Source organism: Mustela nivalis (genome assembly GCF_964662115.1).
Source record: "Mustela nivalis genome assembly, chromosome: 7".
NCBI lineage: Eukaryota > Metazoa > Chordata > Mammalia > Carnivora > Mustelidae > Mustela > Mustela nivalis.
In genome coordinates, this window is record NC_139026.1 from 122,451,259 (window position 1) to 122,473,692 (window position 22,434).

At 43.3% G+C, this 22,434-nt stretch overlaps 2 protein-coding genes and 1 pseudogene across 8 annotated transcripts in view; 2 read left to right on the forward strand and 1 right to left on the reverse strand.

Annotated features, from left to right (window-relative positions):
• The window catches only part of MCM10 (minichromosome maintenance 10 replication initiation factor), a 41,934-nt gene extending 38,538 nt beyond the window's left edge, over positions 1 to 3,396 (forward strand). For all 6 annotated transcript variants that reach the window (XM_082739527.1, XM_082739526.1, XM_082739521.1 and 3 more), the window contains one exon: positions 3,091 to 3,396. The gene's annotated coding sequence lies outside the window, so the exon portion shown is untranslated. The remainder of the gene's footprint in view (positions 1 to 3,090) is intronic.
• Positions 1 to 22,434, forward strand: part of LOC309869061 (heterogeneous nuclear ribonucleoprotein A1 pseudogene) — a 361,742-nt pseudogene that overhangs the window by 81,767 nt on the left and 257,541 nt on the right. The window lies entirely within an intron of this gene.
• Positions 12,018 to 22,365, reverse strand: UCMA (upper zone of growth plate and cartilage matrix associated). Its single transcript, XM_082739575.1, has 5 exons — positions 22,109 to 22,365; positions 21,725 to 21,790; positions 21,527 to 21,622; positions 17,243 to 17,341; positions 12,018 to 12,470 (listed from the first exon to the last, which is right to left on the reverse strand). Exons 1-5 carry the CDS (start codon positions 22,341 to 22,343, stop codon positions 12,373 to 12,375), a joined length of 594 nt encoding a protein of 197 aa, XP_082595701.1. The 5' UTR covers positions 22,344 to 22,365; the 3' UTR covers positions 12,018 to 12,372.

A 22,434-nucleotide genomic window follows, 5' to 3' on the forward strand; every position in this document is an offset into this window, starting at 1 on the left:
CGTGTAAAAATTGATGACATATGGAAAGTTTGATTGTTTATTGCGGATTAAATGTGTCTGAGAACATGGATTTTTAAGTCCAGAGGGTAAATCTGTTTGCCTAAGTATGCATTCATAGCAGCCCATTAGAGCTCTACTTGACAAGTAAAATAGACATCTATGATCCCATGAGTAGAGATTTGGAAACAATACAGCTCTCAAGGATGGATGGCTCAAAAAATGAAATTCCATATTCACCAATATTGAAGAAAGAAATAGTGATATAGCTAAGGAAAATAATAGGCTCAAATTGGAAGAAATCGGTTAACTTAATAGCAGTTTGTGGAAAAGCTGTGAAATTTTTAAGAATTAAAAGAAGCCAAAAGACACCTGGGTGCTTAGGGTGGCTCTAAGGTGGCTCTAAGATTGCTTAGTTGGTTGAGACACCAACTCTTGATTTCAGCCTAGGTCATGATCTCAGGGTCCTGGGATTGAGCGCTACATCAGGCTCCATGCTCTGCTGGGTATCTGCTTGAGGCTATGCTTCTTTCTCTTCCTCTCCCCCTCAACCCTTCCCTGCTCAAATAAATAAATATATCTTTAAAATAAAAAGCTAAGAGTATAACCACAGTGTCAAACCATGTAGATCAAAATGGGAACATGGCCTGCTGTGTCCTGCACAGGTCAGACCACATTGACTTACTTTTTTTTTTTTTTTTAAGATTTTATTTATTTATTTGACAGAGAGATCACAAGCAGGCAGAGAGGCAGGCAGAAAGAGAGAAGGGGGCAGGCTTCCCATGGAGCAGAGAACCTTATGCGGGGCTTGATCCCAGGATCTCGAGACCATGACCTAAGCCAAAGGCAGAGGCTTAACCCACTGAGCTACCCAGGTGCCCCTTGACTTACCTTCTGTAGAAAAGCCAGATGACAGTAATCAAGATGGTAAAAATTCAAAACCATTTCAGAAAAGGACAGAGCTAATAATATATGTATAGTTTATTTTTTTTTATTCACAGTAATTATATTTTGTAAAGCCATCACTAATGGAATTAGCAGATACTGAGTCACTGTACCTAGCAGGGAATATAAGTGTAGGTTTCTAAGAGCCTCTTATCAGATTTTGGTCAACAACCCATACATAACCTTGTTTTACATGTGTTTCTGTTTAGACACCATATTTAATATATATTGTTGATATATTAACATGGAATTCAAAGCAAACAGCACTATACATCATGACTGAACGAAGCTTATCTAGCACACATATCTTCTCTAGATGGCACACACAGCCTTCTTATATTAAAGAACCCTAGACAGCACTTCAAGCATTATGCTTGGGGCCATTTTGAATAGCAAGATCATCCACAAAAAGCACAAAGTCTGAAAAACATGAACAAAAAGGACATTTGCTTACAATATGAGGGCTGAAACAAACAAGAATGTCACTTTGTTTGACCCTGTCTGGGAATGTGTGCATTGGGCAACTCATATTTTTCATTGCTCTTCACATCCATAAATGACCAAAAAGACACCCCAAATATTGATTATTGATTTTGCTAATAAATTTTAGCAATTATGGGAATCCACAAATAATGAGCAACTGTATAATTTTTTCTAAAACCAGACCAGATAGACAGTGTCCCCATTTTGCAGATTAGGAAATTGATTAAGGATTTGAAAATGTAAGTTGAAATTCAGATGGGAATAAAGGCTGTGGTAATGACGCTTGAGCAAAGACTTCTCTTGGTATTTTTCTTCCCAGTTTTAGTATACATGCTGCCAAAGTAAGCAAATATTGGTCTCTTTCTTAATCAACTTTATTAAGGCCTAAATTTCACACAGTAAAAGGCACACATTTTAACTGTATGATACTATAAAATATTGATCAACCTAGACACCACCACAAGCAAGATGTAGGACACTTCCATCCCATGAGTGACTTACGCGATTTTCTCTGTCTTCCCCCACTCATCACAGATCCATGTTCACATGGATCATAATTTCTGCCCTTCTTGTGAGTCTCACTTAAATAGAATCGTGCAGAACACACTCTTGTATCTGGCTTTCTTCATTCAGCATATTTCAAAATACATCTGTGTTGTGGCATATATTAATAGTCCATTGTTTTTTTTATTGTTGAATATTTTAGTGGCTGGATAGGCCCCACAATTTATTTATTCACCTGTTGATGGACATCTGAGTTGGATTATTTTCAGTTTTGGGCTGTTATGAATAAAATCTCTACCAGTATTCAGGTAGAAGGCTTTCTGTGACTATGTGTTTTTGTTCTCAGGTAAATACCTAAGAATGGGATTTCCAGGTCAAATACTATGATGTATGTTTATATGTATGTTTAGCTTAATAAGAAACTGCTAAACTAGGGGTTCCTGGTGGCTCAGTGGGTTAAGCATCTGCCTAGGGCTCCGCTCATGATCCCAGGGTCTTGGGATTGAGCCCTGCGTCGGTCTCCCTGCTCAGCAGGGAATTTGCTTCTTCCTCTGCCCCTTCCCCCAGTCCTTTGCTCATGCTCTCTCTCTAATGAATAAAATCTCAAATAAAAAAGACACTGCCAAAATATTTCCTAAAGGGGTCGCACTAGGGCGCCTAGTTGGCTCGATCAGTTAAGTATCTGACTCTTGATTTTGGCTCAGGTTTGATTTCAACAAGATCAAGCCCATGTGGGGCTCCACACTCAACAGGGAGTCGGCTTGGTATTCTTTCTCTCCCTCTGCCCCTCCCCTTGCACATGCATGTGCACTTTCTCTCTCTAAAAATAAATTAATCTTTAAAAATGTTTAAAAATAAAGGGGTTGTGCCATTTTACACACCCATTAATAATGTGTGAGAATTCAATTTGCGCCACATTTTCACCAGTATTTGATACTGTCAGTCTTTTTAAGTTTTAACGTTCTAATAGGTGCGTGGCAGTATCTCTTCGCAGTTCGAATTTACGTTTTTCTCATGACTATTGATACTGGCATCTTTTCATGTGTTGTTGGCATTCCTGTATCTTTTTTGGCAGAATACCTGTTTACTGATTGATTGAGTTGAGTAGGAATTCTTCCATGTATTTTTTTTAATTCTTTTTTTTTTTTAATTTCTTTTCAGCATAACAGTATTCTTTGTTTTTGCACCACCCCCAGTGCTCCAAGAAGCAAATCAGATTAACACAGAGGAAGGGAATGAAAAATAAAATAAGTTGAAAATTGAGAGGGAGGCAAACCATAGGAGACACTGAACTCTAGGAAGCAAATTGAAGGCTGCTGAAGGGGCTGTGGGTGGGGGGATGGGGTAACTGGGTGATGGGCATTAAGGAGGGCATTTGATGTAATGAACACTGGGTGTTGTATGCAACTGATAAATCACTGAATTCTTACCCTGAAACTAATAAAAATAAATAAATTTTTTAAAAAAGTGTTCTTCCCATATTCTGGATACAAGTGTTTTGCGGATATATGTGTGATGAATATTTACTCCCAGTGTGAAACTTGCCTTTTCATTTTCTCTTAACAGTGTCTCAGAGTAGGTTTCTACTTTCTTGTAGTCCATTTTATCAGTCCACTTTTAGTTCATGCAGTTTGTCTTTCAAACTTCTTTACCTGCCTTGGCAGTCACAAAGATGTTCTTGTAGGATATTTTATTATAGTTCTAGCTTTCACTCTTCCATCTATGGTCCATTTCAAGTTAATTGTTGTATAAGCCATGAAGTATAATGGTTGAGGTTCATTGTTTTCCGAATGGACACTTATTTACATCACTCAGTGAAAAGATGAGCACTTCCCCCATTAGATTATTTTCCCTTCTTCATCAGAAATCAGTTGATCCTGTATTTTGGGGTCTACTTCTGAACTCAGTTTTGTTACAGTAATGATATATGCATACAGTGTGTGTCAATCCTTATGTCAGTACCATGCTATCTTAATGATTATAACTGTAACAAGTGTTGGTATCAAGTAGTGTTAGTCCTTCACCTTTGTTATTTTTTAAAATTTGTTTTGGCAATTCTAGGGCCTTTGCATTTCAGTGTAAATTTTAGAAGTGGCATGCTGATTTCTACTTGGGGGGGGTGGAAATCCCTACTGGAATTTTTATTAAGATTGTGTTTAAGGAACATCTGAGTGACTCATTAAGCATGTGACTCTTGGTTTCACCTCAGGTCAAGATCTCAGGGTATGAGATTGAGCACTCATCAGGCGCCACCCTCAGCATGGAGTCTGCTTGAGATTCTCTCCACATGTGCACACACTCTTTTTCTCAATCTCAAATAAATAAGTAAAATATTTAATAAAAAAAAAGATTGTGTTTAATATACAGATCAATTTGCAGAGATTGACATCTTAAGACTTTCTATCTGTAAATATAATACATCTCTCCCTTTATTTAAGTCTTTAATTTTTCTCAGCAGCATTTAGTAGTATTTGTGCCTGTCTCAGCATATGAAAAGCCAGTGTTGTGGTTGTTCTCGCCTTTGTGATTCCTTTTATGATTGCAAGATGCCCTTCAACAATAACCATCAGTAAACTTTGAAAAAATAAAGGTTTATAAATTATAACCCCTGGAAATCACATAGCATACCAAACAGCAAGGTCTCATGTAGAAGGGTTCACATGAGCCTCAGGCTCTGCTTTCACTGGGGTCGGGGTTGGGGTTAGTATTTCATGGGCTCACGCTTTACGGGTAAGTTTAAAACATATGAGTGGGGTTTTAAAGTCCCTGAAGAGGAAAAACAAGTGGCCAGTTATAAAAATCAACTGAAATCTCAAAAAACTGTCAGGAGAAGGCGGAGGTGGCCTGGCTCTTCAATTTAGTGGTCTAGCTGGCCATGTGTATGTCCAAGATAGCCATCTTTCAAGTATATAGACTGTATTTATATTATGTCCTGTTTATTTCTAAACATTTTAACAGTTTTGATGGTATTGTAAGGGGTACTTTTTGCACTGCAATTCCCAGTTATTACTTGCTAGTATATAGAAATACAATGCATTTTTGTCAGTTGACCTTGTATCCTGGGACCATGTTAAACTTATATATTAGTTTAGCAGCTTTTTTATAGATTCCTGAGGATTTTCTACATGTTGAATCATGCTGCCTGAAAAGTTTTAACATTGCAGTTCTTGTCTATGACTGATGTTATTGTTGTTCCTATTCTAAAGAGGAAAGCATTTCCTTTCACCATTAAGTATCAAAGCTTTCTGAGTAAGGTTTAACAAGAAGATCTATAAATAATAGTGTGGGTTTTGTTTGTCTTCTCATGCATCCCTTAGTGATGTTATCAGTTAAGCACCAGTGAGTTTGACCTTGAGAGGGGGAAGTCATGTCAAGTCCTGGGTTGAGTTCATTTTCAGGTTGTGCTGAATTTTATCTTCACATAATTATGCCAATCATGCCAAAACAACAATGGTATCTGTGTCATTTGGGCAGTTAGTGTTAAAGGTACAGGAAGAGTGTCCTCAGTGATTTAATAAAGGAATGAACTGTTTTTTTGACCAGTGACTTCATGATACCAATCAAAGAATATTTTAGGGTTATCACTTTACAAAATATAAAACGTCTTGCCCCTCAGTACCACAATTCTGCACTGGGTGTGTGATAAACAACCAACATGAGCTAATAAAATCTTAAGCTAGTGTACCCTGACCTCATTGCCTCATATTAATGAGGCTACATTTTTATTTAGGAAAGTTTTACATCTGGGGATCTGTTCCCTGAATGATTCATACTCACCAGTGTGTCATTTGAGATTCGTTATTACTGCTCTAAATTAATGAGAAATTATGTAGAAAACAATTTTTCCCCTTTGTTTTACATATTAAGTGAATTCTTTTCAGACAGGTCTGCTCAAACACTGTCATTTCCATAAGAAGCTTTCTTTTTATGACTTTATGAAAACTTCTCAACTCTAGCTATGCAGATTTTTTTAATGGTAGAAAGTTGCCTTGATGAATAAAGTGAATGTCATTGGTCAAAAATGAATTTTAAATTTAAAACATAAATGTGAAAAAAAAAAACAAAAATGAAAAAATATAGATACTTTAAAGTGCACAGATCACTTGAAGGATACTTAAGACTTGGGAATATGGTTTTCTTTGGGAGGCAAAAGGACACTATATTCTTTTCTGTCCTTTAAATTTTTAAACCATATGTATATATTACCTAATCAAAATATTCTCAATTTAGGGATGCCTGGGTGGCTCATTCGTTTAAGCTGCTGCCTTCGGCTCAGGTCATGATCCCAGGGTCTTGGGATCAAGTCCCACTTTAGGCTCCTTGCTCGGCAGGGAGCCGCCTTCTCTCTCTGCCTCTGCCTGCTTGTGCGCACTCTCTCTTTCTGACAAATAAATAAATAAAATCTTTTAAAAAATTCTTAATTTAAAAATTCAAAATAATTTGCAATCTCTATGATCTGTCCCACTCAGTTTCTCAGGAATAAATAAATAAAATGTTCTTTTAGAAAGTGTTCATACATTGTAAGATCACAGTATATACCAAAGTTACCAGTTGTGAACTAGAATATCCATATTTTTTTTTTAAAGATTTATTTATTTGTCAGAGGGAGCACAAGCAGGAGCAGCAGGCAGAAAGAGAAGCAGGCTACCCCGCTGAGCAAGGACCCAGATGCAGGACTCTATACCAGGACCCTGGGATCATGACCCCTACCAAAGGCAGACGCTTAACAATTAAGCCACCCAGGCATCCTAGAATATCCATATTTTTAACCAGTTTGCTTTTGGACAAATCCCTTAAGAACTTCTAAATTATGAAAAACTTGTCAGAGAATTAGAGTATAATTGGTTGAAAATGAATTAGAAATGAGCTACCCAACCAAATTAAACTGATAAAAGAGCATGTACCATGTTTTTTAAATTTAAAAAAAAAAATTCTGAGGCTCACAAAAATGACCACTTCCCCCCCCCCAAAAAAAAACCTAAGTAAACAAAGACATATGATAATAATTTCTAAAAATCTCCCCTGGAGCATATGCACACACTCCCAGCCCTCCCCGGCCCACCCCCCCCCCCAAAAAAAAAGAAGTAGGAAAAAGCAAATGGCAACATAAAAAAATAGTGATTTAAAAATAATGAGTTTTTGGGGCTCCTGGCTGGCTCAGTCAGTTAAGTGGCCAACTCTTGGTTTTGATTCAGGTCATAATCTCAGAGTCTTGAGATAGAGCCTGCCTCGGGCTCCGTGTTGGTCATGGAACCTACTTAGGATACTCTTCCCTCTCACTCTGCCCTTTCCCCCACCCTGTTTGCTCTCGCTGTCTCTCTTAAACAGTAAATGAAAAATTTTTAAAAATAATGTTTTCAGGGCATCAGGCTGGCTCAGTCAGTGGAGCATGCAACTCTTGTCTTGGTTTTGGGGTTGTGAGTTTGAGCACCGTAATTGTGTATAAAGAGAACTTAAAAACAAATAAACTCTTAATAAATAAAGTAAATAAAAGTAATATATTTTCACCAATTCATCCTTTGACAAATTTGTTTTCAACCACTTGCCTAGAATCCCTAAAGGACCAGGAGAGAGTAATGAAAGAATAGGGAAGTGTCCAAAAGGCCACACTTTTGACAAGGCCAGTCTCTAAAAATACGGATTGCTCCATTACTTACTTCCTAGTAAATGTGGCTGTCCAGATTCCCGATTGTGTTACCTTTGGCATGTTTCTCCTTGCCAGGAAAAATGACTGTGATTGGTTTTTAGTGAAGGAATTCAGGGCAGAATTTGAAAATGCTGAGGTATAATGGGACCCTTGTTATGGATGGGGGTAAAATGAGGTAATAGATTTATTTTTTCTGCCAGAGGTCTTTATCTGGAGCCAGCATTCCAAGCATAGCCATTAAAGAGGCAAGGACAGGCTGTTTTATTGTTTTAAACTGGCTAGTCGGCCAAACTTCTTGATTCTTGTCATCTGCCTGGCCTCAACGTCCCTTCCTGCAGGTGTGGGTGGCTGTGGGTATGAGTCCATCAGCGGCCCTCTACCTGGTTGCTGGCCCTCTTACTAGAAGGCATTTGGGTGTGTTATAACCAAAAGGACCCAAAATGTGGCTCCTACATTTTTATGGCTAAGGTGGAGAGCAACGTTTTGCTTTTTTTTTTTTTTTTCTATTGCACAGCTTTGTGTGTAACCATACTCCTTCCCCCTTGTAAATTAGGATTACCAACTGAAAGGCTCTTGGATCTGGCCAAGCAGGAGGGCAGCTTCGCGTGGGTAAAGGGCCAGCTCACCTGTCCCCCTGGGCCAGCAACCTGCAGTCCTGCCTCCGGTTCAGAGCTAGCAGTCAGCCAGGCTGCATGGCTGGTGCCTAACTCCTAGCCGCAGCTGATTGGCTTGCCATGTCTACTCGCACTTAGTAACCCAGCTAAGTACAGGATTGTGTTGCTCCTACATGCCGCTCAGTAGGAATTTCTCTTCTAGATGTGAGATGAGGTGCTGAGAGGAGCCCCACCCACAAGAACAAGACTGAGGCAGAGGTATATCTGGCCAGTTCGCTAGGGCTCCCTGTGCTGCCACTCTCAAGGGTGCAGTAGGAAGCAGATGGGGCCCCTGCATACATCTCCAGCCCAGTATTCCAGAGAGAAATACCTCTGACCTTTGTTCTGCCCAACTTGACTGAGTTCTCCACTTAAGATCAGAAAAGGGAGATAGCAAACAGCAGAATTCCATTCCTTTCTGTTGAGATTTATGTTCTGAAACTTTGAAATATTCATTCTCAAGTAAATATCAGGTAATGAGTAAATAGTAAAGAAATTTTGAGGCAACTGCAAATTTTTTTTCCTGATGCCAGTTTCCTCCAGTGTGATCGTGTAAAAAAACAAAAAAAGCTGTTGGGTCCCTTCAGTGAAGGCTGCGGAGAAAAGCAGATTTCCTAAAGAGCCTTTCTGTTGAAAACAGGCCGAAAGGCTGTGGGGTAGCTGGTGGAAATGTGTGGCTCCTGCAGATGGGGTGTGATTTGGAGACTAGAGCTGAAGGTGACATTTTCTGTCTGAGGAAACACCATGGACAGTGTATCCCGAAACAGTTCCCCATTCCCGACCTTTCTGCCAGTATTCTCAGTTTGCTTGTTTAAGAAAGGACCAGCAGAGGTGTCCAGTGACAGAAAGCACATATAATTTCTTCAAAGAGAAATCTGATTTGACAGTTTAACGTGTGTAAGTTATGACCCATCATTTCTTTTCAAGAAACCTCTTTTACTAATAGAGGTAAGTTAAGTCTGGCATAGTCACTGACATTCACGGGGAACAAAGACACACGCAAACACTAGGCCATATGATGTAAATACAAAATAGGGCTTACTGGAGAAAACTTAGGAGCACAAACAATTCTCTAAGCACCCATTACCTCACAGAGAAGTGTGCTTAAGCTGGGAGAGCTGCACCAGCTCCACCGTGAAAAGGATTATAGTAAAAAGGACTCAATTCCATCATGCTCTCCTTGCTTATGGAAAGAACCACAGAACATGCCTGTGACAACTTAATAATGAGCTACTTGGTTGAGGCAAATACTCTTGCTAGACCTTGTTAGAAAGAGGGAGCTTCCAGAACTCAGCTTTGGTACCAGCCAGTTCCTTGTGACCAACTCAGATCTGCTAAGTAGTTCCTTTCTGCACTGATTGTGGAGCCATCTGGATTTGCATAATTGTTATTTTGCCTTTAGAAAGGATGGATTATGTGTGTGAAAAATAGACAGGAAAAGTGGAAGAATACATACCAAACCACCAACAGGGCTTACCTCGGAGTAGAATTAAAGAAGCAAAAAGGAAAAACTCATGTGTAATGTATTTCCCTTTTTTTTTTTTTTTTTAAGATTTTATTTTTAAGTAATTGCTGCACCCGATGTGGGGCTTAAACTCAGAACCCCAAGATCCAGAGTTATACACTCTATGGATTGAGCCAGTCAGGTGCCGCCAGACACCCGGTGTGTAATGGATTCTCTGTTGTTTGAATTTGCTACATTGACCACATACTTAAATAATTTTACAGGGGAAATGTTAAAAAAAATTGGGTGAGGATGAGTAAACATGTGAAGAACATTTTTAAGTAGTGAACTAGCAGTTCTCCATTAAGTATCATGTGCATGTTTTTTCAATTCGGAGGGAAGTTTTCTTTACTCTCCTGGTTTCCTTATGGAACCATTCAAGTTAGATCCAGTTCAGACACTCACAGACTGCAAAGGTGCAGACTGGTAACACGACTTCAGAGTACACTCTTCGGAGCATAATCAGAGGATTCCGGAGGCTCGGCTACCTATCTCCATGCTTAAGGCAAATTCAACACAAGTGCTTCATCAACACAAGCACAGAGAAAAATGGGCACTCCTGTGGCTTTTGTCGTGCTGGGACTTGGACCCCAAGCCTGAGTCTGCACAGTATGAGTCCCAGGACTCCTGAGAAGAAAACGGCTCCTCTATTCCACCTGCCTGGGTGACAGTGTTTAATGATAGAGCTTTCCCTATGCCCTTCTTACCTTCCCAAGGCCGGTTCAGCTCCTGCTTGAAGTTTGTGTGAGAAAATACGGTGCTGACTAGATGAGGTGATCTGGAATATGCATGATTGTTTCACCACTAGATTTTATCAGCCTTTTAAAAGATTACTTAAAAATACATGCATTCATTATAAAATGGCCTGCTCTAATTGTGCCAACTCTGGTGGGGTATTTTTTTTTTTTAAGATTTTATTTATTTATTTGACAGAGATCACAAGTAGGCAGAGAGGCAGTCAGAGAGAGAGGAGGAAGCAGGCTTTTCTCTCAGCAGAGAACCAGATGGTGGGGCTGGATCCCAGGACACTGAGACCATGACCTGAGCTGAAGGCAGCAGCTTTAGCCCACTGAGCCACCCAGATTCCCCTCTGATGGGGTATTTTACCACAGTGAACAGCTTCTCCTTAAAGCAAAGTCCATCTATGCTGCTCTGGGATCCCAACCTCAGAAGCAGGCTGGACCAGCAGGCCAGGGACCCAGGTCTCAGGGGAAACAGAGGGCCCGGGGTGGAAACAGGGAGATGGCTAAGACGGGGCAAAAGGGGCGCTTGTAGTTCATCTAGAGTCCTCTATCTTCTAATGCACTGTGTCCCCACAGAAGTGCCTGTTGTAGTTGTTCTTGATTGTTCTGCATTCTCAGTAGGGAATCCCTGAGGGTAATGGAAAGCAAAGATAAAGTAAGATAGATGGTAAGTCTGGGGCAGGCAGTGGGGTGGTCAGGAGAGAAGAAAGGGTTGCTGTTAGATGCTGAGTTGGGTCCCCCTCCCTCCTTAATTCAATATGACTGGTGTCCTTAAAAGAAGGTAGAACATACGACTCTTGATCTTGAGTTTGTGAGTTCAAGCCCCACATTAAGTATAGGGTTGACTTAAAAAAAAAAAAAAAGTGATACCAAGAAGAGAAGAGACACATACACATAGAGGCAAGATGCTGTGAAGACAGAAAAGGCCCTGTAACAACAGACGCAGAGATCGGAGTGACGCTGCCACCAACCAGGGAGTCCTGGAACCACCAGAAGCTGCAACAGGCAAGGCAGGATCCTCCCCTAGAAAGGAGCGCCCATGGCTCTGCTGACAGCTTGAATTTGAACTTCCACCTTCCAGAACTGTAAGAGAATCCATTTTTATTGTGTCAAGCCACCCAGCTTGTTACACAATGCTATGGAAGCCTTAAGCTAAGGCCTACAGGCACTAGGAGGGAAAATGAGGTAATACCAAAGCTAAATTTCTTCTGCTTTGTAGTTTTGGTTACAGCTGGCCTTGCTATAGCCCTCCCTTTTGATTTGATGTAATTAAGAAACCATAGTTGAACCCTGAGACTCCTCAGAGATGTGAGGAAGCATCTGGGCTCAGTAACAGTCCTGGAGAATGGTCTTAACCTAAATAATTGTGTTAACATTTCTCTTTCACTTGTGTGACTTGCTGAGACGGGCTGAGAAAACCATGAGCAGTATCCCTTGAGTTCAGGCTTTCAAATGCCTAAGTCAGTGAGTAATGGGTCAGTCAGGATCAGGGAGACAAGTTGGCATGACTCGGTTTGAGATTTCACAAGATGATACACAGCGACGACTCAGCATTTTTATTCCTAAACTGTAAGCAAACGTCATGTTTTCTCTTTACTGCGATCCTTTGCATTGTTCTACAGGACAGGAGTCTTACCGTGGGAACAATGACTAAGTAAGGGGAAGTCACTGTGGGTTTGGTGCTAGGAAGCCCCACAGGTGTTAGCCCGCCTCTGAAAATTATCTGCAAAGAAGCAAAAGCCAGGGTATCTTAATCCATCTGAGCAAAGGGCGTGTTTACCACAGCAGGCCACAAGTTGAGACCCTTTGAAGGCGCCTGTTCACGTGGAAGTGTTGTTCAAACACCTGGAGTGGGTATGTGAGTTTCAGGCTCCACCGTGGTCTGTCAAGATGAGATCAGATGTGGTGGCGGTTATAGAGATATGATGGGTACAAGCCATCATAGTGCCACTGGCGCCACTGCTCAATAGCTTCCCGGCTTCTCTCTTCTTGTTCTGGGGAACGGAGATAAAATGGTCGTGTTAGTATGGAGAGGACTCTAAGAGCCACCAAGTTCTTGGCAGCCATCTATCCAAACTACCTACCCTGTGGCAACATGAGCAAACAGTGCAGAACAGAATGTCCGAGTTTAAAGACCTGACAGAATGCTGGGTCACTTTGGGTGCCAAGTCCAGTCAGGAGACAGAGCTGGTAGGCAGTAGAGTCAAGATGAAGACCTATGTCCCCGCCTGTGCTCTTTCCCTTACAGAGCCCACAAAGCAGGGAGAGGCAACAACAAAGAAATGAAGTACAAAGAGAACTGAACAGTAACAGAAAGAGACAACAGGCTTTATGGTGAAAAAATGACATCATGGAAGGAAATAACTGTCAACTTCAAGTGATGGCATTATGAGTAATTTTTTCTCAGGCTTTAAAAATAAAATTATGTTTTAAGAACTACCCAGAAAGGGGGTGGGTGAAGCAAAGTGGAGGGAAATTTGATAATTGTTGATTCTGGGTGGTGGTTATATGGGGGTTCACTGAACTATATACTTATCCATGTGTTTGAAATTTTTCCAAGTAAAAGGGTAAAAAGAACAGAAGGGAGTTTTTAGTAAGAAAGTCTTGATTTTGCTGTCTTTAATCAGACATGTCTCTGGGTAACAACTTTGTTCAATTGTAAGATTAGGCTCCTGATGCCAAGTCCACACTGCTTGTTTTTGTTAGGGACCATAAAAGCACAAGCAGATTTCGCAAGTCCCTCAGTGTGTAAAAAGGCAACCGTAAGACTCCTCAAAAGGTAAACAGCCTTACCACATAACCCAACAATTCCATTCCCATGTATATACCTAAGAGAAGTGAAAACAAGGACAAATAAATGGACAAAGAGTTATACAAATACATACACATACATATGTATTATTCAGCCATAAAAAGGACGTTCTAATAACATGCTACAGCATGCATGAAACTTGAAACACGTTCAGTGTTAATGTGTCTATGCCAGACACAAAGAGACGTACTGTGTGATTCCACTTCTATAAAATACCTAGAACAGACAAATTGGTAGAGAACAAAATGTACTAGAGGTGAGCAGGGATTGTGGGTAATGGGGAGTTAACTGTTGCGTAATGGGTACAGAGTTCATCTCGGAGGTGATGCAAGGGTTCTAGGAATCCATAGTCTTGCTGGTGGCACAACATTGTGAATGAGCCAAATGCCACTGACTTGTCCACTTAAAAGTGGTGACGATGGCAGATTTTATGTAAATTTTACCACAGTTTTTAAGTATTTGTGGAAAATGTTGGGAGGAAAGGACGTTCTAACAGAAAAAAATGGTATCAAGGATTCAGACCCCCAAAGTTTCAGACCCCAAAAGTTTTTTTTTCCAAATTTGGGCTTCACCATCAAAAAGCCTGTGAACCTGACATTGGTGCTAGTGAACCTCATTCTCTGGAGCACTGGGCAAACAGGACTGCCTGGTGACATCAGGATGCAGAGAAAATGTGTGTCCGTGTGGTCCTTAGCCCTCTTGAGAGCAGATGCCCTCGGCAAGAAGGACCCCTTGTTACAGCTGGGTATTCAGGCATCATGGCTGCTGTGCATGTTTCCTTCCTCTATGAGCTTGGAGTCGGTACTACCCTTGATGCTGGAAATTGCCTTTGGGACTTAGTACCCCAGGACAGCCTGGAGCTTAGAGTGAGGCCCCAGCTGGAGCTTTGGGTCTTGTGACCTTTCTCAGGCCAGATAGATCGGCTATTCTTTGCCAATCTTGAGAGCATGATTTTGGCATAGGAATTGATTTTATTTTTCTAGGTCATGCCGCTTTCTTCACATACCATTTCACTTAGACAAAGGGAAGTTCTCCCTGGCAAAGGCCCAAACAGCATGGCTTTTGTGTAAGGGACCACCTGTGGCTGAGCACGTTTAGCCAAGCCAGGTGTCATGTGGCCAAGCCCAGATGGGGCTTCCACCTTCTGACTTTGAAGGTGGAAGCAGACTTTGGCTCCCACACAGACCTCAGGGGTAGGAGCTCAACACACTGTTTACCCTGACACTTCCAGACTCAGAACTCAAAGGCATAAAGGCATCTTTGCCTCATCAAACTGGTGGTTTTGAGTAGAGAAAGAGCCAGGAGCCACAGCTTTCCCAGAACAGCTCCGGTGTCCCAGATGGGCTGATGGCCTGCAAGATTGACTTCTCAAGCTCTCAGGAAGGTCACCTGCCTAAACTTATGCCTTCGGAAATTCTAGGTCTTTCATTTATCCACATTCCTTAGCATTTGTTCTTAAGGGGTGGGGACAAACCTGCAGCTGCTGCCATTTATTCTGAGAATAGGTGATATGGTCAAATGAAAAATCGCCAATCAAAAAACGGTCCTGACTGTGGAGTATATGGGGACATCAGAGAAGGACTGAACGTGCTGCCTTGGAGGAGAGGTTTCACCAACCCAGCTACCACAGTTGGTGCTGTCGCTCAGAGGGGTCAGAGGTGAGGGCAGACGAGGAGAATTGAAATGTGTTTCACATCAACATTTACCCTCTGGCAGGCTGGACCTGCTTCACCTCTGCCTCCTTTCTTTTTTTTTTTTTTTTTTTAAAGATTTTATTTATTTATTTGACAGAGAGAAATCACAAGTAGACTGAGAGGCATCTGCCTCCTTTATCCAGCTGCGGGGGCACTGGAGCAGGGAGGGCATGCCCTCCTTACCTCACTCCTCACTCTATTCCACTGCAGGGACTAATTCCCAGATAGAAGAAGGTCCCCCAAGACCTCCATGCACCCGATCATCCTTCATTTGTAAGAACACTTCTTGGCTGGCAAACACCTTGGCTCAAATCCCTGACTAGCCATGGCACCTTGGATATTCAGGCACCCTTTCTAAGCCCGAGTTTTTTAAACAAAAACAAATTTTTAAGACCCGAGAGGCTAGGTATAAGGGTTGGGTGGTTCAGAGCAACACCTGACAGAGCCGGTGCTCAACCAGTGACAATAGTTCCAGTGTTACAACTCCTCTAGGGCCCGCGGCCTGGTTGGAGGTCTTCATCTCTGTGAGCAAGGCCTCAGGCCCCCCGATTGCTATCTCTTTGGCTTTGGTAGAGGACTGGTCATCCCTTAAGTGCTGGCCCCTCACCCTAATTCATTGTGAAAGGGAAAACAGTGAGTGTTCTCCAAGAAGATGCTAGGTATGGGGACTAGAAACATTTACAAATGCTCAAAATAAAGTCCTATTATTAATACAGTGAGTTAACAAAACAAAAAAACCCTGAGGGAATTTTTCAGGCCACATACTCATATTTTAAATGCCTCTCCCCAAACTCTCCACCAGGGTAAACAACTGTCCAAACAGAAATATTTTGCCTCTGAGTTACAACATCCTAGCACTATCCCTCCACCCCAGGATGTTCCCAGGAAAGCTTGAATTGGTGGGATTCAAGCCCACCACCTGTTTGCAGGGCTCAGGTGCCACCTGTGAGCCAGTGGGCATGACCTGCAGCCCCTGAGTACCAGGTGATTTTATCCTGTTCCCAAGAGAAGCCCTCAGAGAATGTTATCTCCCAAATCAACCAGAGCATACAAGCCAGGAGGCTCATGACATCAGAATGAAAATCACGGACTTTCTGTAGCAAAGGTCACCTAAACTGGGGCCTTTTGTCTAAACTCTCATACATTCAGTAGCTTGCCCAGGAGCTTTTTCTTCCGGAAGTGTGGGGGAAAGACCAAACAGAAATAAACATAAATATACACTCTGGCCTGCTAGCCTTGGCCTAATAAGTATTTCTATGGGGTTTTGGTGTGAGTGACACTTGATGACACTTAATTGATGCAAAGTGCCATCCCATGCCATGGAGTCTGGTTCAAAAACAGCACCTCCCTCTGCCCCCGCCCAAGCCCACACCCAGCTGTCACCTCTGAGGCCTTGGTGAAATCAACATTGCCTGAGCTGGGCCAGGAGCTTATCTGCCCTAGGGCCGAGGCAGGGAATCAAGTGTGTCATTTGTTGGCAAGAGACGCTGACACAAAGCCGAGGCTTAAGAAAGACAAGAGCAGTTGCGCAAAGCATATAAAACTTAGAGCGTGCCCAACACTGTGGGTGAGTTGCTTTCTGAGGTCGGATTTCCTGGTTTGGTTACAACGGTCAGATAAGATACTGATTATAGGGGTGCCTGGGTGGCTTAGTCAGACACTTAGTAAGTGTCTGTCTGGCTCAGGTCATAATCCCGGGGTTCTAGGATCAAGCCCCACATCAGGCTCTCTGCTTGGGAGGAGCCTCCTGCTCCCCCTGCTTGTGCTCTTTCTCTGCCAAATAAGTAAGTTAAATCTTTAAAAAAAAAAAAAAAAAGATACTGATGATAGTGAATAGGTGAATGGAATGAAGCCAGAATGAGTAGTTCCTAGAGCTGTTATGTTGCTGTGAATCCAGGGGAGTGGAAAGTGATTTTGAAATCTTTGCAACACACCTGTAACCAGAGCTAACCCACTAGCATAGGCACTAAGACAGGGAACACGGGCCACCACCTCAGTCCCCAAGTGGAAGAAGATATGATCAGCCAAAAATTCCCAGAGCCAGTGGAAATCTAGGGGTTGTGTCCTCTTCCATTCCTTCTCAAGTTCTGTAGCCATTTGTGTGACTTTCTTCCTTCAAGACTCCAGTAGATGTGAACTGAGGAAAAGAGCCTCTCTTACCCGTCCCTCTTCTAATTCAAATTTAGGGAAAAGTGGAAGCAACTTTTTATTTCCCCCCAAAGGCCCACTTCCCCGAAGACACTGGCTGAAGAGCTCTTACCATCTCTTTGCTCCTCCACGAAGTTCTCAAACTCATTCCTTTGTTCCTCGTAATATTCTCTCCGCAGCTCATCAGCCCGCAGTTTCTGCCTGTTCTCCGCTGGGAAATGGCAAGAAGCAAGATTTGCCTCCAAGAATGGGGGCAGAGGCACGCATTTAGGGGGACAGGAACACTGATCATTTGGCCTGAGAAACTTGAACCTGGTGGGGAGAGGTGGTTTGGGGGGCTTCACGAAGATGGTTTACTCTTGGAACCAGGAACTCACCCCATCCAAGCACCACACTTTGCAAATGAGAAAAGCAGTTTAGCTTCACTCATAAAATTAGTGGTGCATCTGGTATACTGGGTCAGTTAGAAACTAGAAATCCAATTTAGAAATGAATTCTAGAAGGAATAATCAGCTTAAAGTTTATTTCACATTGGGGACGCCTGGGAGGTTCAGTCAATCAAGCATCTGCTTTTGGCTCAGGTCATGATCTGAGGGTCCTGGGATCAAGTCCCACATTGGGCTCCAAGCTCCCCTTGGGCTTTTCCCTCTCCCTGTGCCCCTCCCCTGCCTGTGTTCTCTCTCTCTCATGCACTCCCTCTCTCCAAAAAAATAAATAAAATTATTTTAAAATAGTAAAGTTAATTTCAAGTTAATACCTTCAAGTCCATCTATGAGCAGCTGTCACAGCCAAAATGTGTGCCAGGAACAGATTAAAAAGGCAAGTAAGAAAGATTCTGTCCCTCTATTTTAGAGGCCTATAATCCAGATAAGGAGAAAAATACAAAAATATCATACCCAGCAGAATGGCTGCTGTGATAGAAATGTATACAGGGCACAGTGATGTTGGGGATGAAAAAATGAGGTAGGAAGATCTGAAAGGATCCTTGGTATCCATGTTGTCCTTAGTCTGTTCCCTCCCTTTGTGTGGGCAGGCCTTAATGATTCTCTTTTAATGAACAGAACTTGGCAGACATGATGGAATGTGGTTTTCTTCTTGGGCATCTCGTTCTGAGCAAAGCCAGCTGCCATGTTGTAAGCGGTCTTACGGAGAGGCCCACTCACGGCAAGAAAATGGTGGCCTTGACGGATAGTCAGCAAGGCATTGAGGCTTGTTTGAAGGCAGATCTTGCAGTTGGGCCTTGAGAGGACTACAGCCTGGAATAGGTGCTGAGCCTGAGACCCCCACCTAAGGCATATCTGGACTGCTGAGCAACTTAGGAGACAGTAAATACGGTTTTAAGTTGCTAAATTTGGGGTCCATTGGCACACAGCAATAGGGAATTGGTACAGAATATGAGATGATCAGGTAAACTTCCTGATGTTGAAGATACTGACTTCTGGTATCCCTTATTTTGTAAAGCAATGCATTCTAGTAAAGTTGGCTATAAACATTTTTTTAAAAAATTTTATTTATTTGAGAGAGAGAACAGGGAGAGGAGAAGGGCGAAAGGGAAAGAGAATCTCAAGCAGAATCTACACTGAGCATGGAGCCTGACGTGGGGATTGATCTCATAACTCTGACCATGGCCTTGATCTCATGACCCTGACCTTGAGCAGAAACTAAGAGTCGGACATGGTAACATTGGGGCGCATACCTCTGTGGTCAGAAGAAATACCCCCAGTGATAATTGAAAACTGTCACCAAGAATGTATAAATATGGTGACCATTCCTTGCCAGTTGAACAGTGAAGCCCCCCAGCAGCACCTTGAGCCCCAGCGGGAATCCCCTCTGCCCCCCGACCCCACCCAAACACCATATCACACTTCACCAGCAGGTGCAGCTGATCCTCACTTGCTTCAATTTAGCCTGAAAAAAATCTTTCTAGATTGGGAGATCTTTTGGTGTAAAATAGTTTCCAGGTTCATCTATTTCTAGCCTTAAATCTTGACCTCTTTGGTATGAGAGCTCTGGTTGTCTGAAGGAAATTATTGAAAACTCTCTTAGTATCAAAACAATTGCTTTTAACTGGGCTTCAACTGGACAAATCCACAACAGTAGGAAGGCCATGTCTGGTGCAGGAACTGTCCCTCAAGGACACCTCACACCCCTCTGGTATGATCACATCAAAGGGGAGACCGAGACACCTTTATCCCCATCAGCTTAGCTGTGCAGGAGGAAATCGGAAGACCAGTGATGATGGAAGCAGAGAAACTGAGGAAGCCATTGGGTTCCTGCCCCACCCCATATTACAGTGGTGCTAGGACAAACAATGGAGCGTTTCTTTGTGCAATAATTAATACCATGAACCATCTGAAATGTTTGAAAGTTAAGGGGCCTACCATAATAAGTGAATTAATTAAATACCTATTATTTATATTACATTATTTTTTTTAACTCAGAGTAAAAAATCCAGTTACCTGTGAATTGGTCTCAGTGCAGATTTCTTAGGTAAATCCCACACTTTTCCCACACTATGTCTTTACCGATATAGTTGTAGGACTCTTGAGTCTGGCAGAAGGAATTGGTTCTCCAGTCCTTCCCCCACACTTACCCCCCTTGCCCCATATCCACACATTTCTTAGGAGGGAATTGAGGCTCAGAGAGGTTCAGTGACCTAATCAAAGTCACACAGTTGTCAAGGCATAGCTTGGGACAAACCAGAGCCCACACTCACTACTTGGCCCAGAACACACCTTTCACCTTATCATCCCCCTTATGACCCACCCTGAGCTCCAGTGTTGCTTCAGGTCCCAGAAAGCCCATGGGGATGGGAGAGAAAGGGGTTTGGAGTGTAGGAAGCAAGTGCTTAATGAGCCATCACCAATTCCTAAAGAAGCATCTTCCATTTCTAAAAAAAGAAGCCATCTTCAAAAAAGAAGCCATCTTCCCTAATTGCCTTTCTAGGAGTATGACAAATGGGGCCCTTGACTTAGCAAGGGCTAGGAACAATTTAATTCTTTGGACAAAATGCCACACTGACACCGTGCATTGTGTACATCCCTTCTCAGCTTCTGTGTTTCATTCTGAGTGCCTCCTGTCATCCTAAAGGAACCTCCTGCATCTTCACCTTGAAGCTTAGAGATGTCAGGTGCCTGTTTCCTGGTTCCAGATTCCAGCCTATCTTTGTCACTTGCCTTTCACACAGCCTGAGACATAACTGAGCATTGTTCTCCTGTCCATGCATGGGACACGGGCGCATCCTAACGTCCTCACCAGGCTGTCCTGGACCACCACAACTGACACACACAGCTTCTGTTTGAGGTGAGAGACCTCTGGCTTCATCACACTCCTCGTGGTTCTGAATCAGCTTATGAGGATGGAAACTACTTGCCTTTCCTACAAGAAGAGGCTGCTTCTCTGATTTCCATCAAGAACTGCCCAGCCTTCATCATAGCCCTTCCTGTGTTTCTGGATGTTTGCTAACTTCTCAATCTCAAATTGGGTGAGGCCTGGAGATTTTCCCAGTGTAATTCGTACTTATCCAGTTGGTTGGGGGCTGGGGGAAAGGAATTTCATCTCCACACATTTTCATCATTTGAAAACAGTCCTGTTATTTTTACTGAGCAAGTAAGCCTTGCTGAGCGTGCCGAGGGACACAAAGAGTTTATTCAGACACACGCGCAAGTAATGAATCAAGCCACAGACTCACTCAGAGACAGATCTCAGAGTCCTTGGAAGAATCTAGTTCAAGGGCAAAAAACTCAGATGCCTTCAAGGGTCAGCAGGTCATGGAAATGAGGGTCCCTGCCAGGCAGGGGAAGCCAGGGCCTACTTCAGACTGAGAGGGAGACACACTTCCAAGCTCAAAAGCCTTCCAGAGGCATTGGAAACCAAAATAAAAAATGAAAACAAAAAACACTACTGGCTGAATACTACAATATCAGGGGCTTATAAATAAGGAAACTTGGGGCCAAGGAGAGGAAGCTGTCACCAACTCCACAGTCCCAGCTCCCAGTCCCGGCACCCTCTCCCTGCCTCTAGTGCTGTTGGTAGCTGTTGCGCATGAGGCGCTGTCTGATACCCCCAGAAAGCACACCTAGATACTGTGTTCTCTCCTGACTAGAACCTATTTCTGCTTACGTTTGAAACTACCTGATATTGGGAGGCATCTCAGTCTCTATTGAGTGCTTTCGATGTAGCACTACCCCTTTTCATTCCTTACCCTGTCGGTGTAGTCCAAGATGTGATCTGCAGCTGAGGAAATGTGGAATTCCTAATTCAGAGCCTCCATCTCTTGGCTACCCAATGGCCTAGGTGGAGGCCCTCCTAGGTGCCCTTGTAGTCCCCACAGCCCAGCTGACTGTGAGAAAGGAATGGGAGGTGCAAGCAGAAGGCAGACCTCCAGCAAACTTACCGTTGGCCTCGTCTCGGGATTTGGGGGACCGCTTGCCCCGCTTCTTGAGGAAATTGGAAGCATCTGATTCCTGCATGAAGATCTTCTGTTTCACATCTAAAACCCGAGAGAGGCCGGTCACAACCAACCCAGGCTTGCCAGGACCACCACAGTGGCTGGCCTCCCTGCCTTGCACCCCTGGGTGGCCCTTGCACTCACCTTCCTGGACATCTTGTCTTGCCACCTGCCGGGTACCCACTGACGCACCAGTCCCCTCCTGCAGCACTGTGGGAGAGCACAGGGTGAGGGACACAGCACCTCAAAGGGAGCCCTCACCCAGAGCTGGGCTGGGAGAGTCCTTCCCCACCACTGTGACTTACCAGACTCCAGTGTGAGTCCCTGGAACCCTCACATCCCAACCCCAGAGCAGTCTCCCCAGGAAACCACTAAGTAAGCTGTTCTTTCTATGTTGTGTTACAATACACACACACACACACACACACACACACACATACACACACACTCACACACCAGTAAACACCCCCTCTTTCTACCTGGACCAGCTGAACAGCCTCACCTAACACCAGTCCTCTCCGTACTCACTGGTCAGGAGCACAGCAGCTGAGAGACAAGAGGCCAGAAGGAGCTGTCTCCAGGCCATTTTTGGAATGGCTGAGGCTCTGTTTGGGAACCACAGGACAGAGAGGGTTCTACAGACCCTGAAGCCAGCCACCAGATTCCTCACGTCTGTGCCAGGCATGCCAGGAGGGAGGGAGGCAGGAGACCTGGATGCCCCTTGGGGGGGGGGCATGGGAGGGGTCTCAGCTGCGGCTTCCATTGGCTGCTCCTCCTGGAGCACTGGAGATGTTTTTGGCGTCTGCAGACCTTTACAGAAGCAGAGCCTGTCGTTGTCCAGCCCCAGCTGAGAC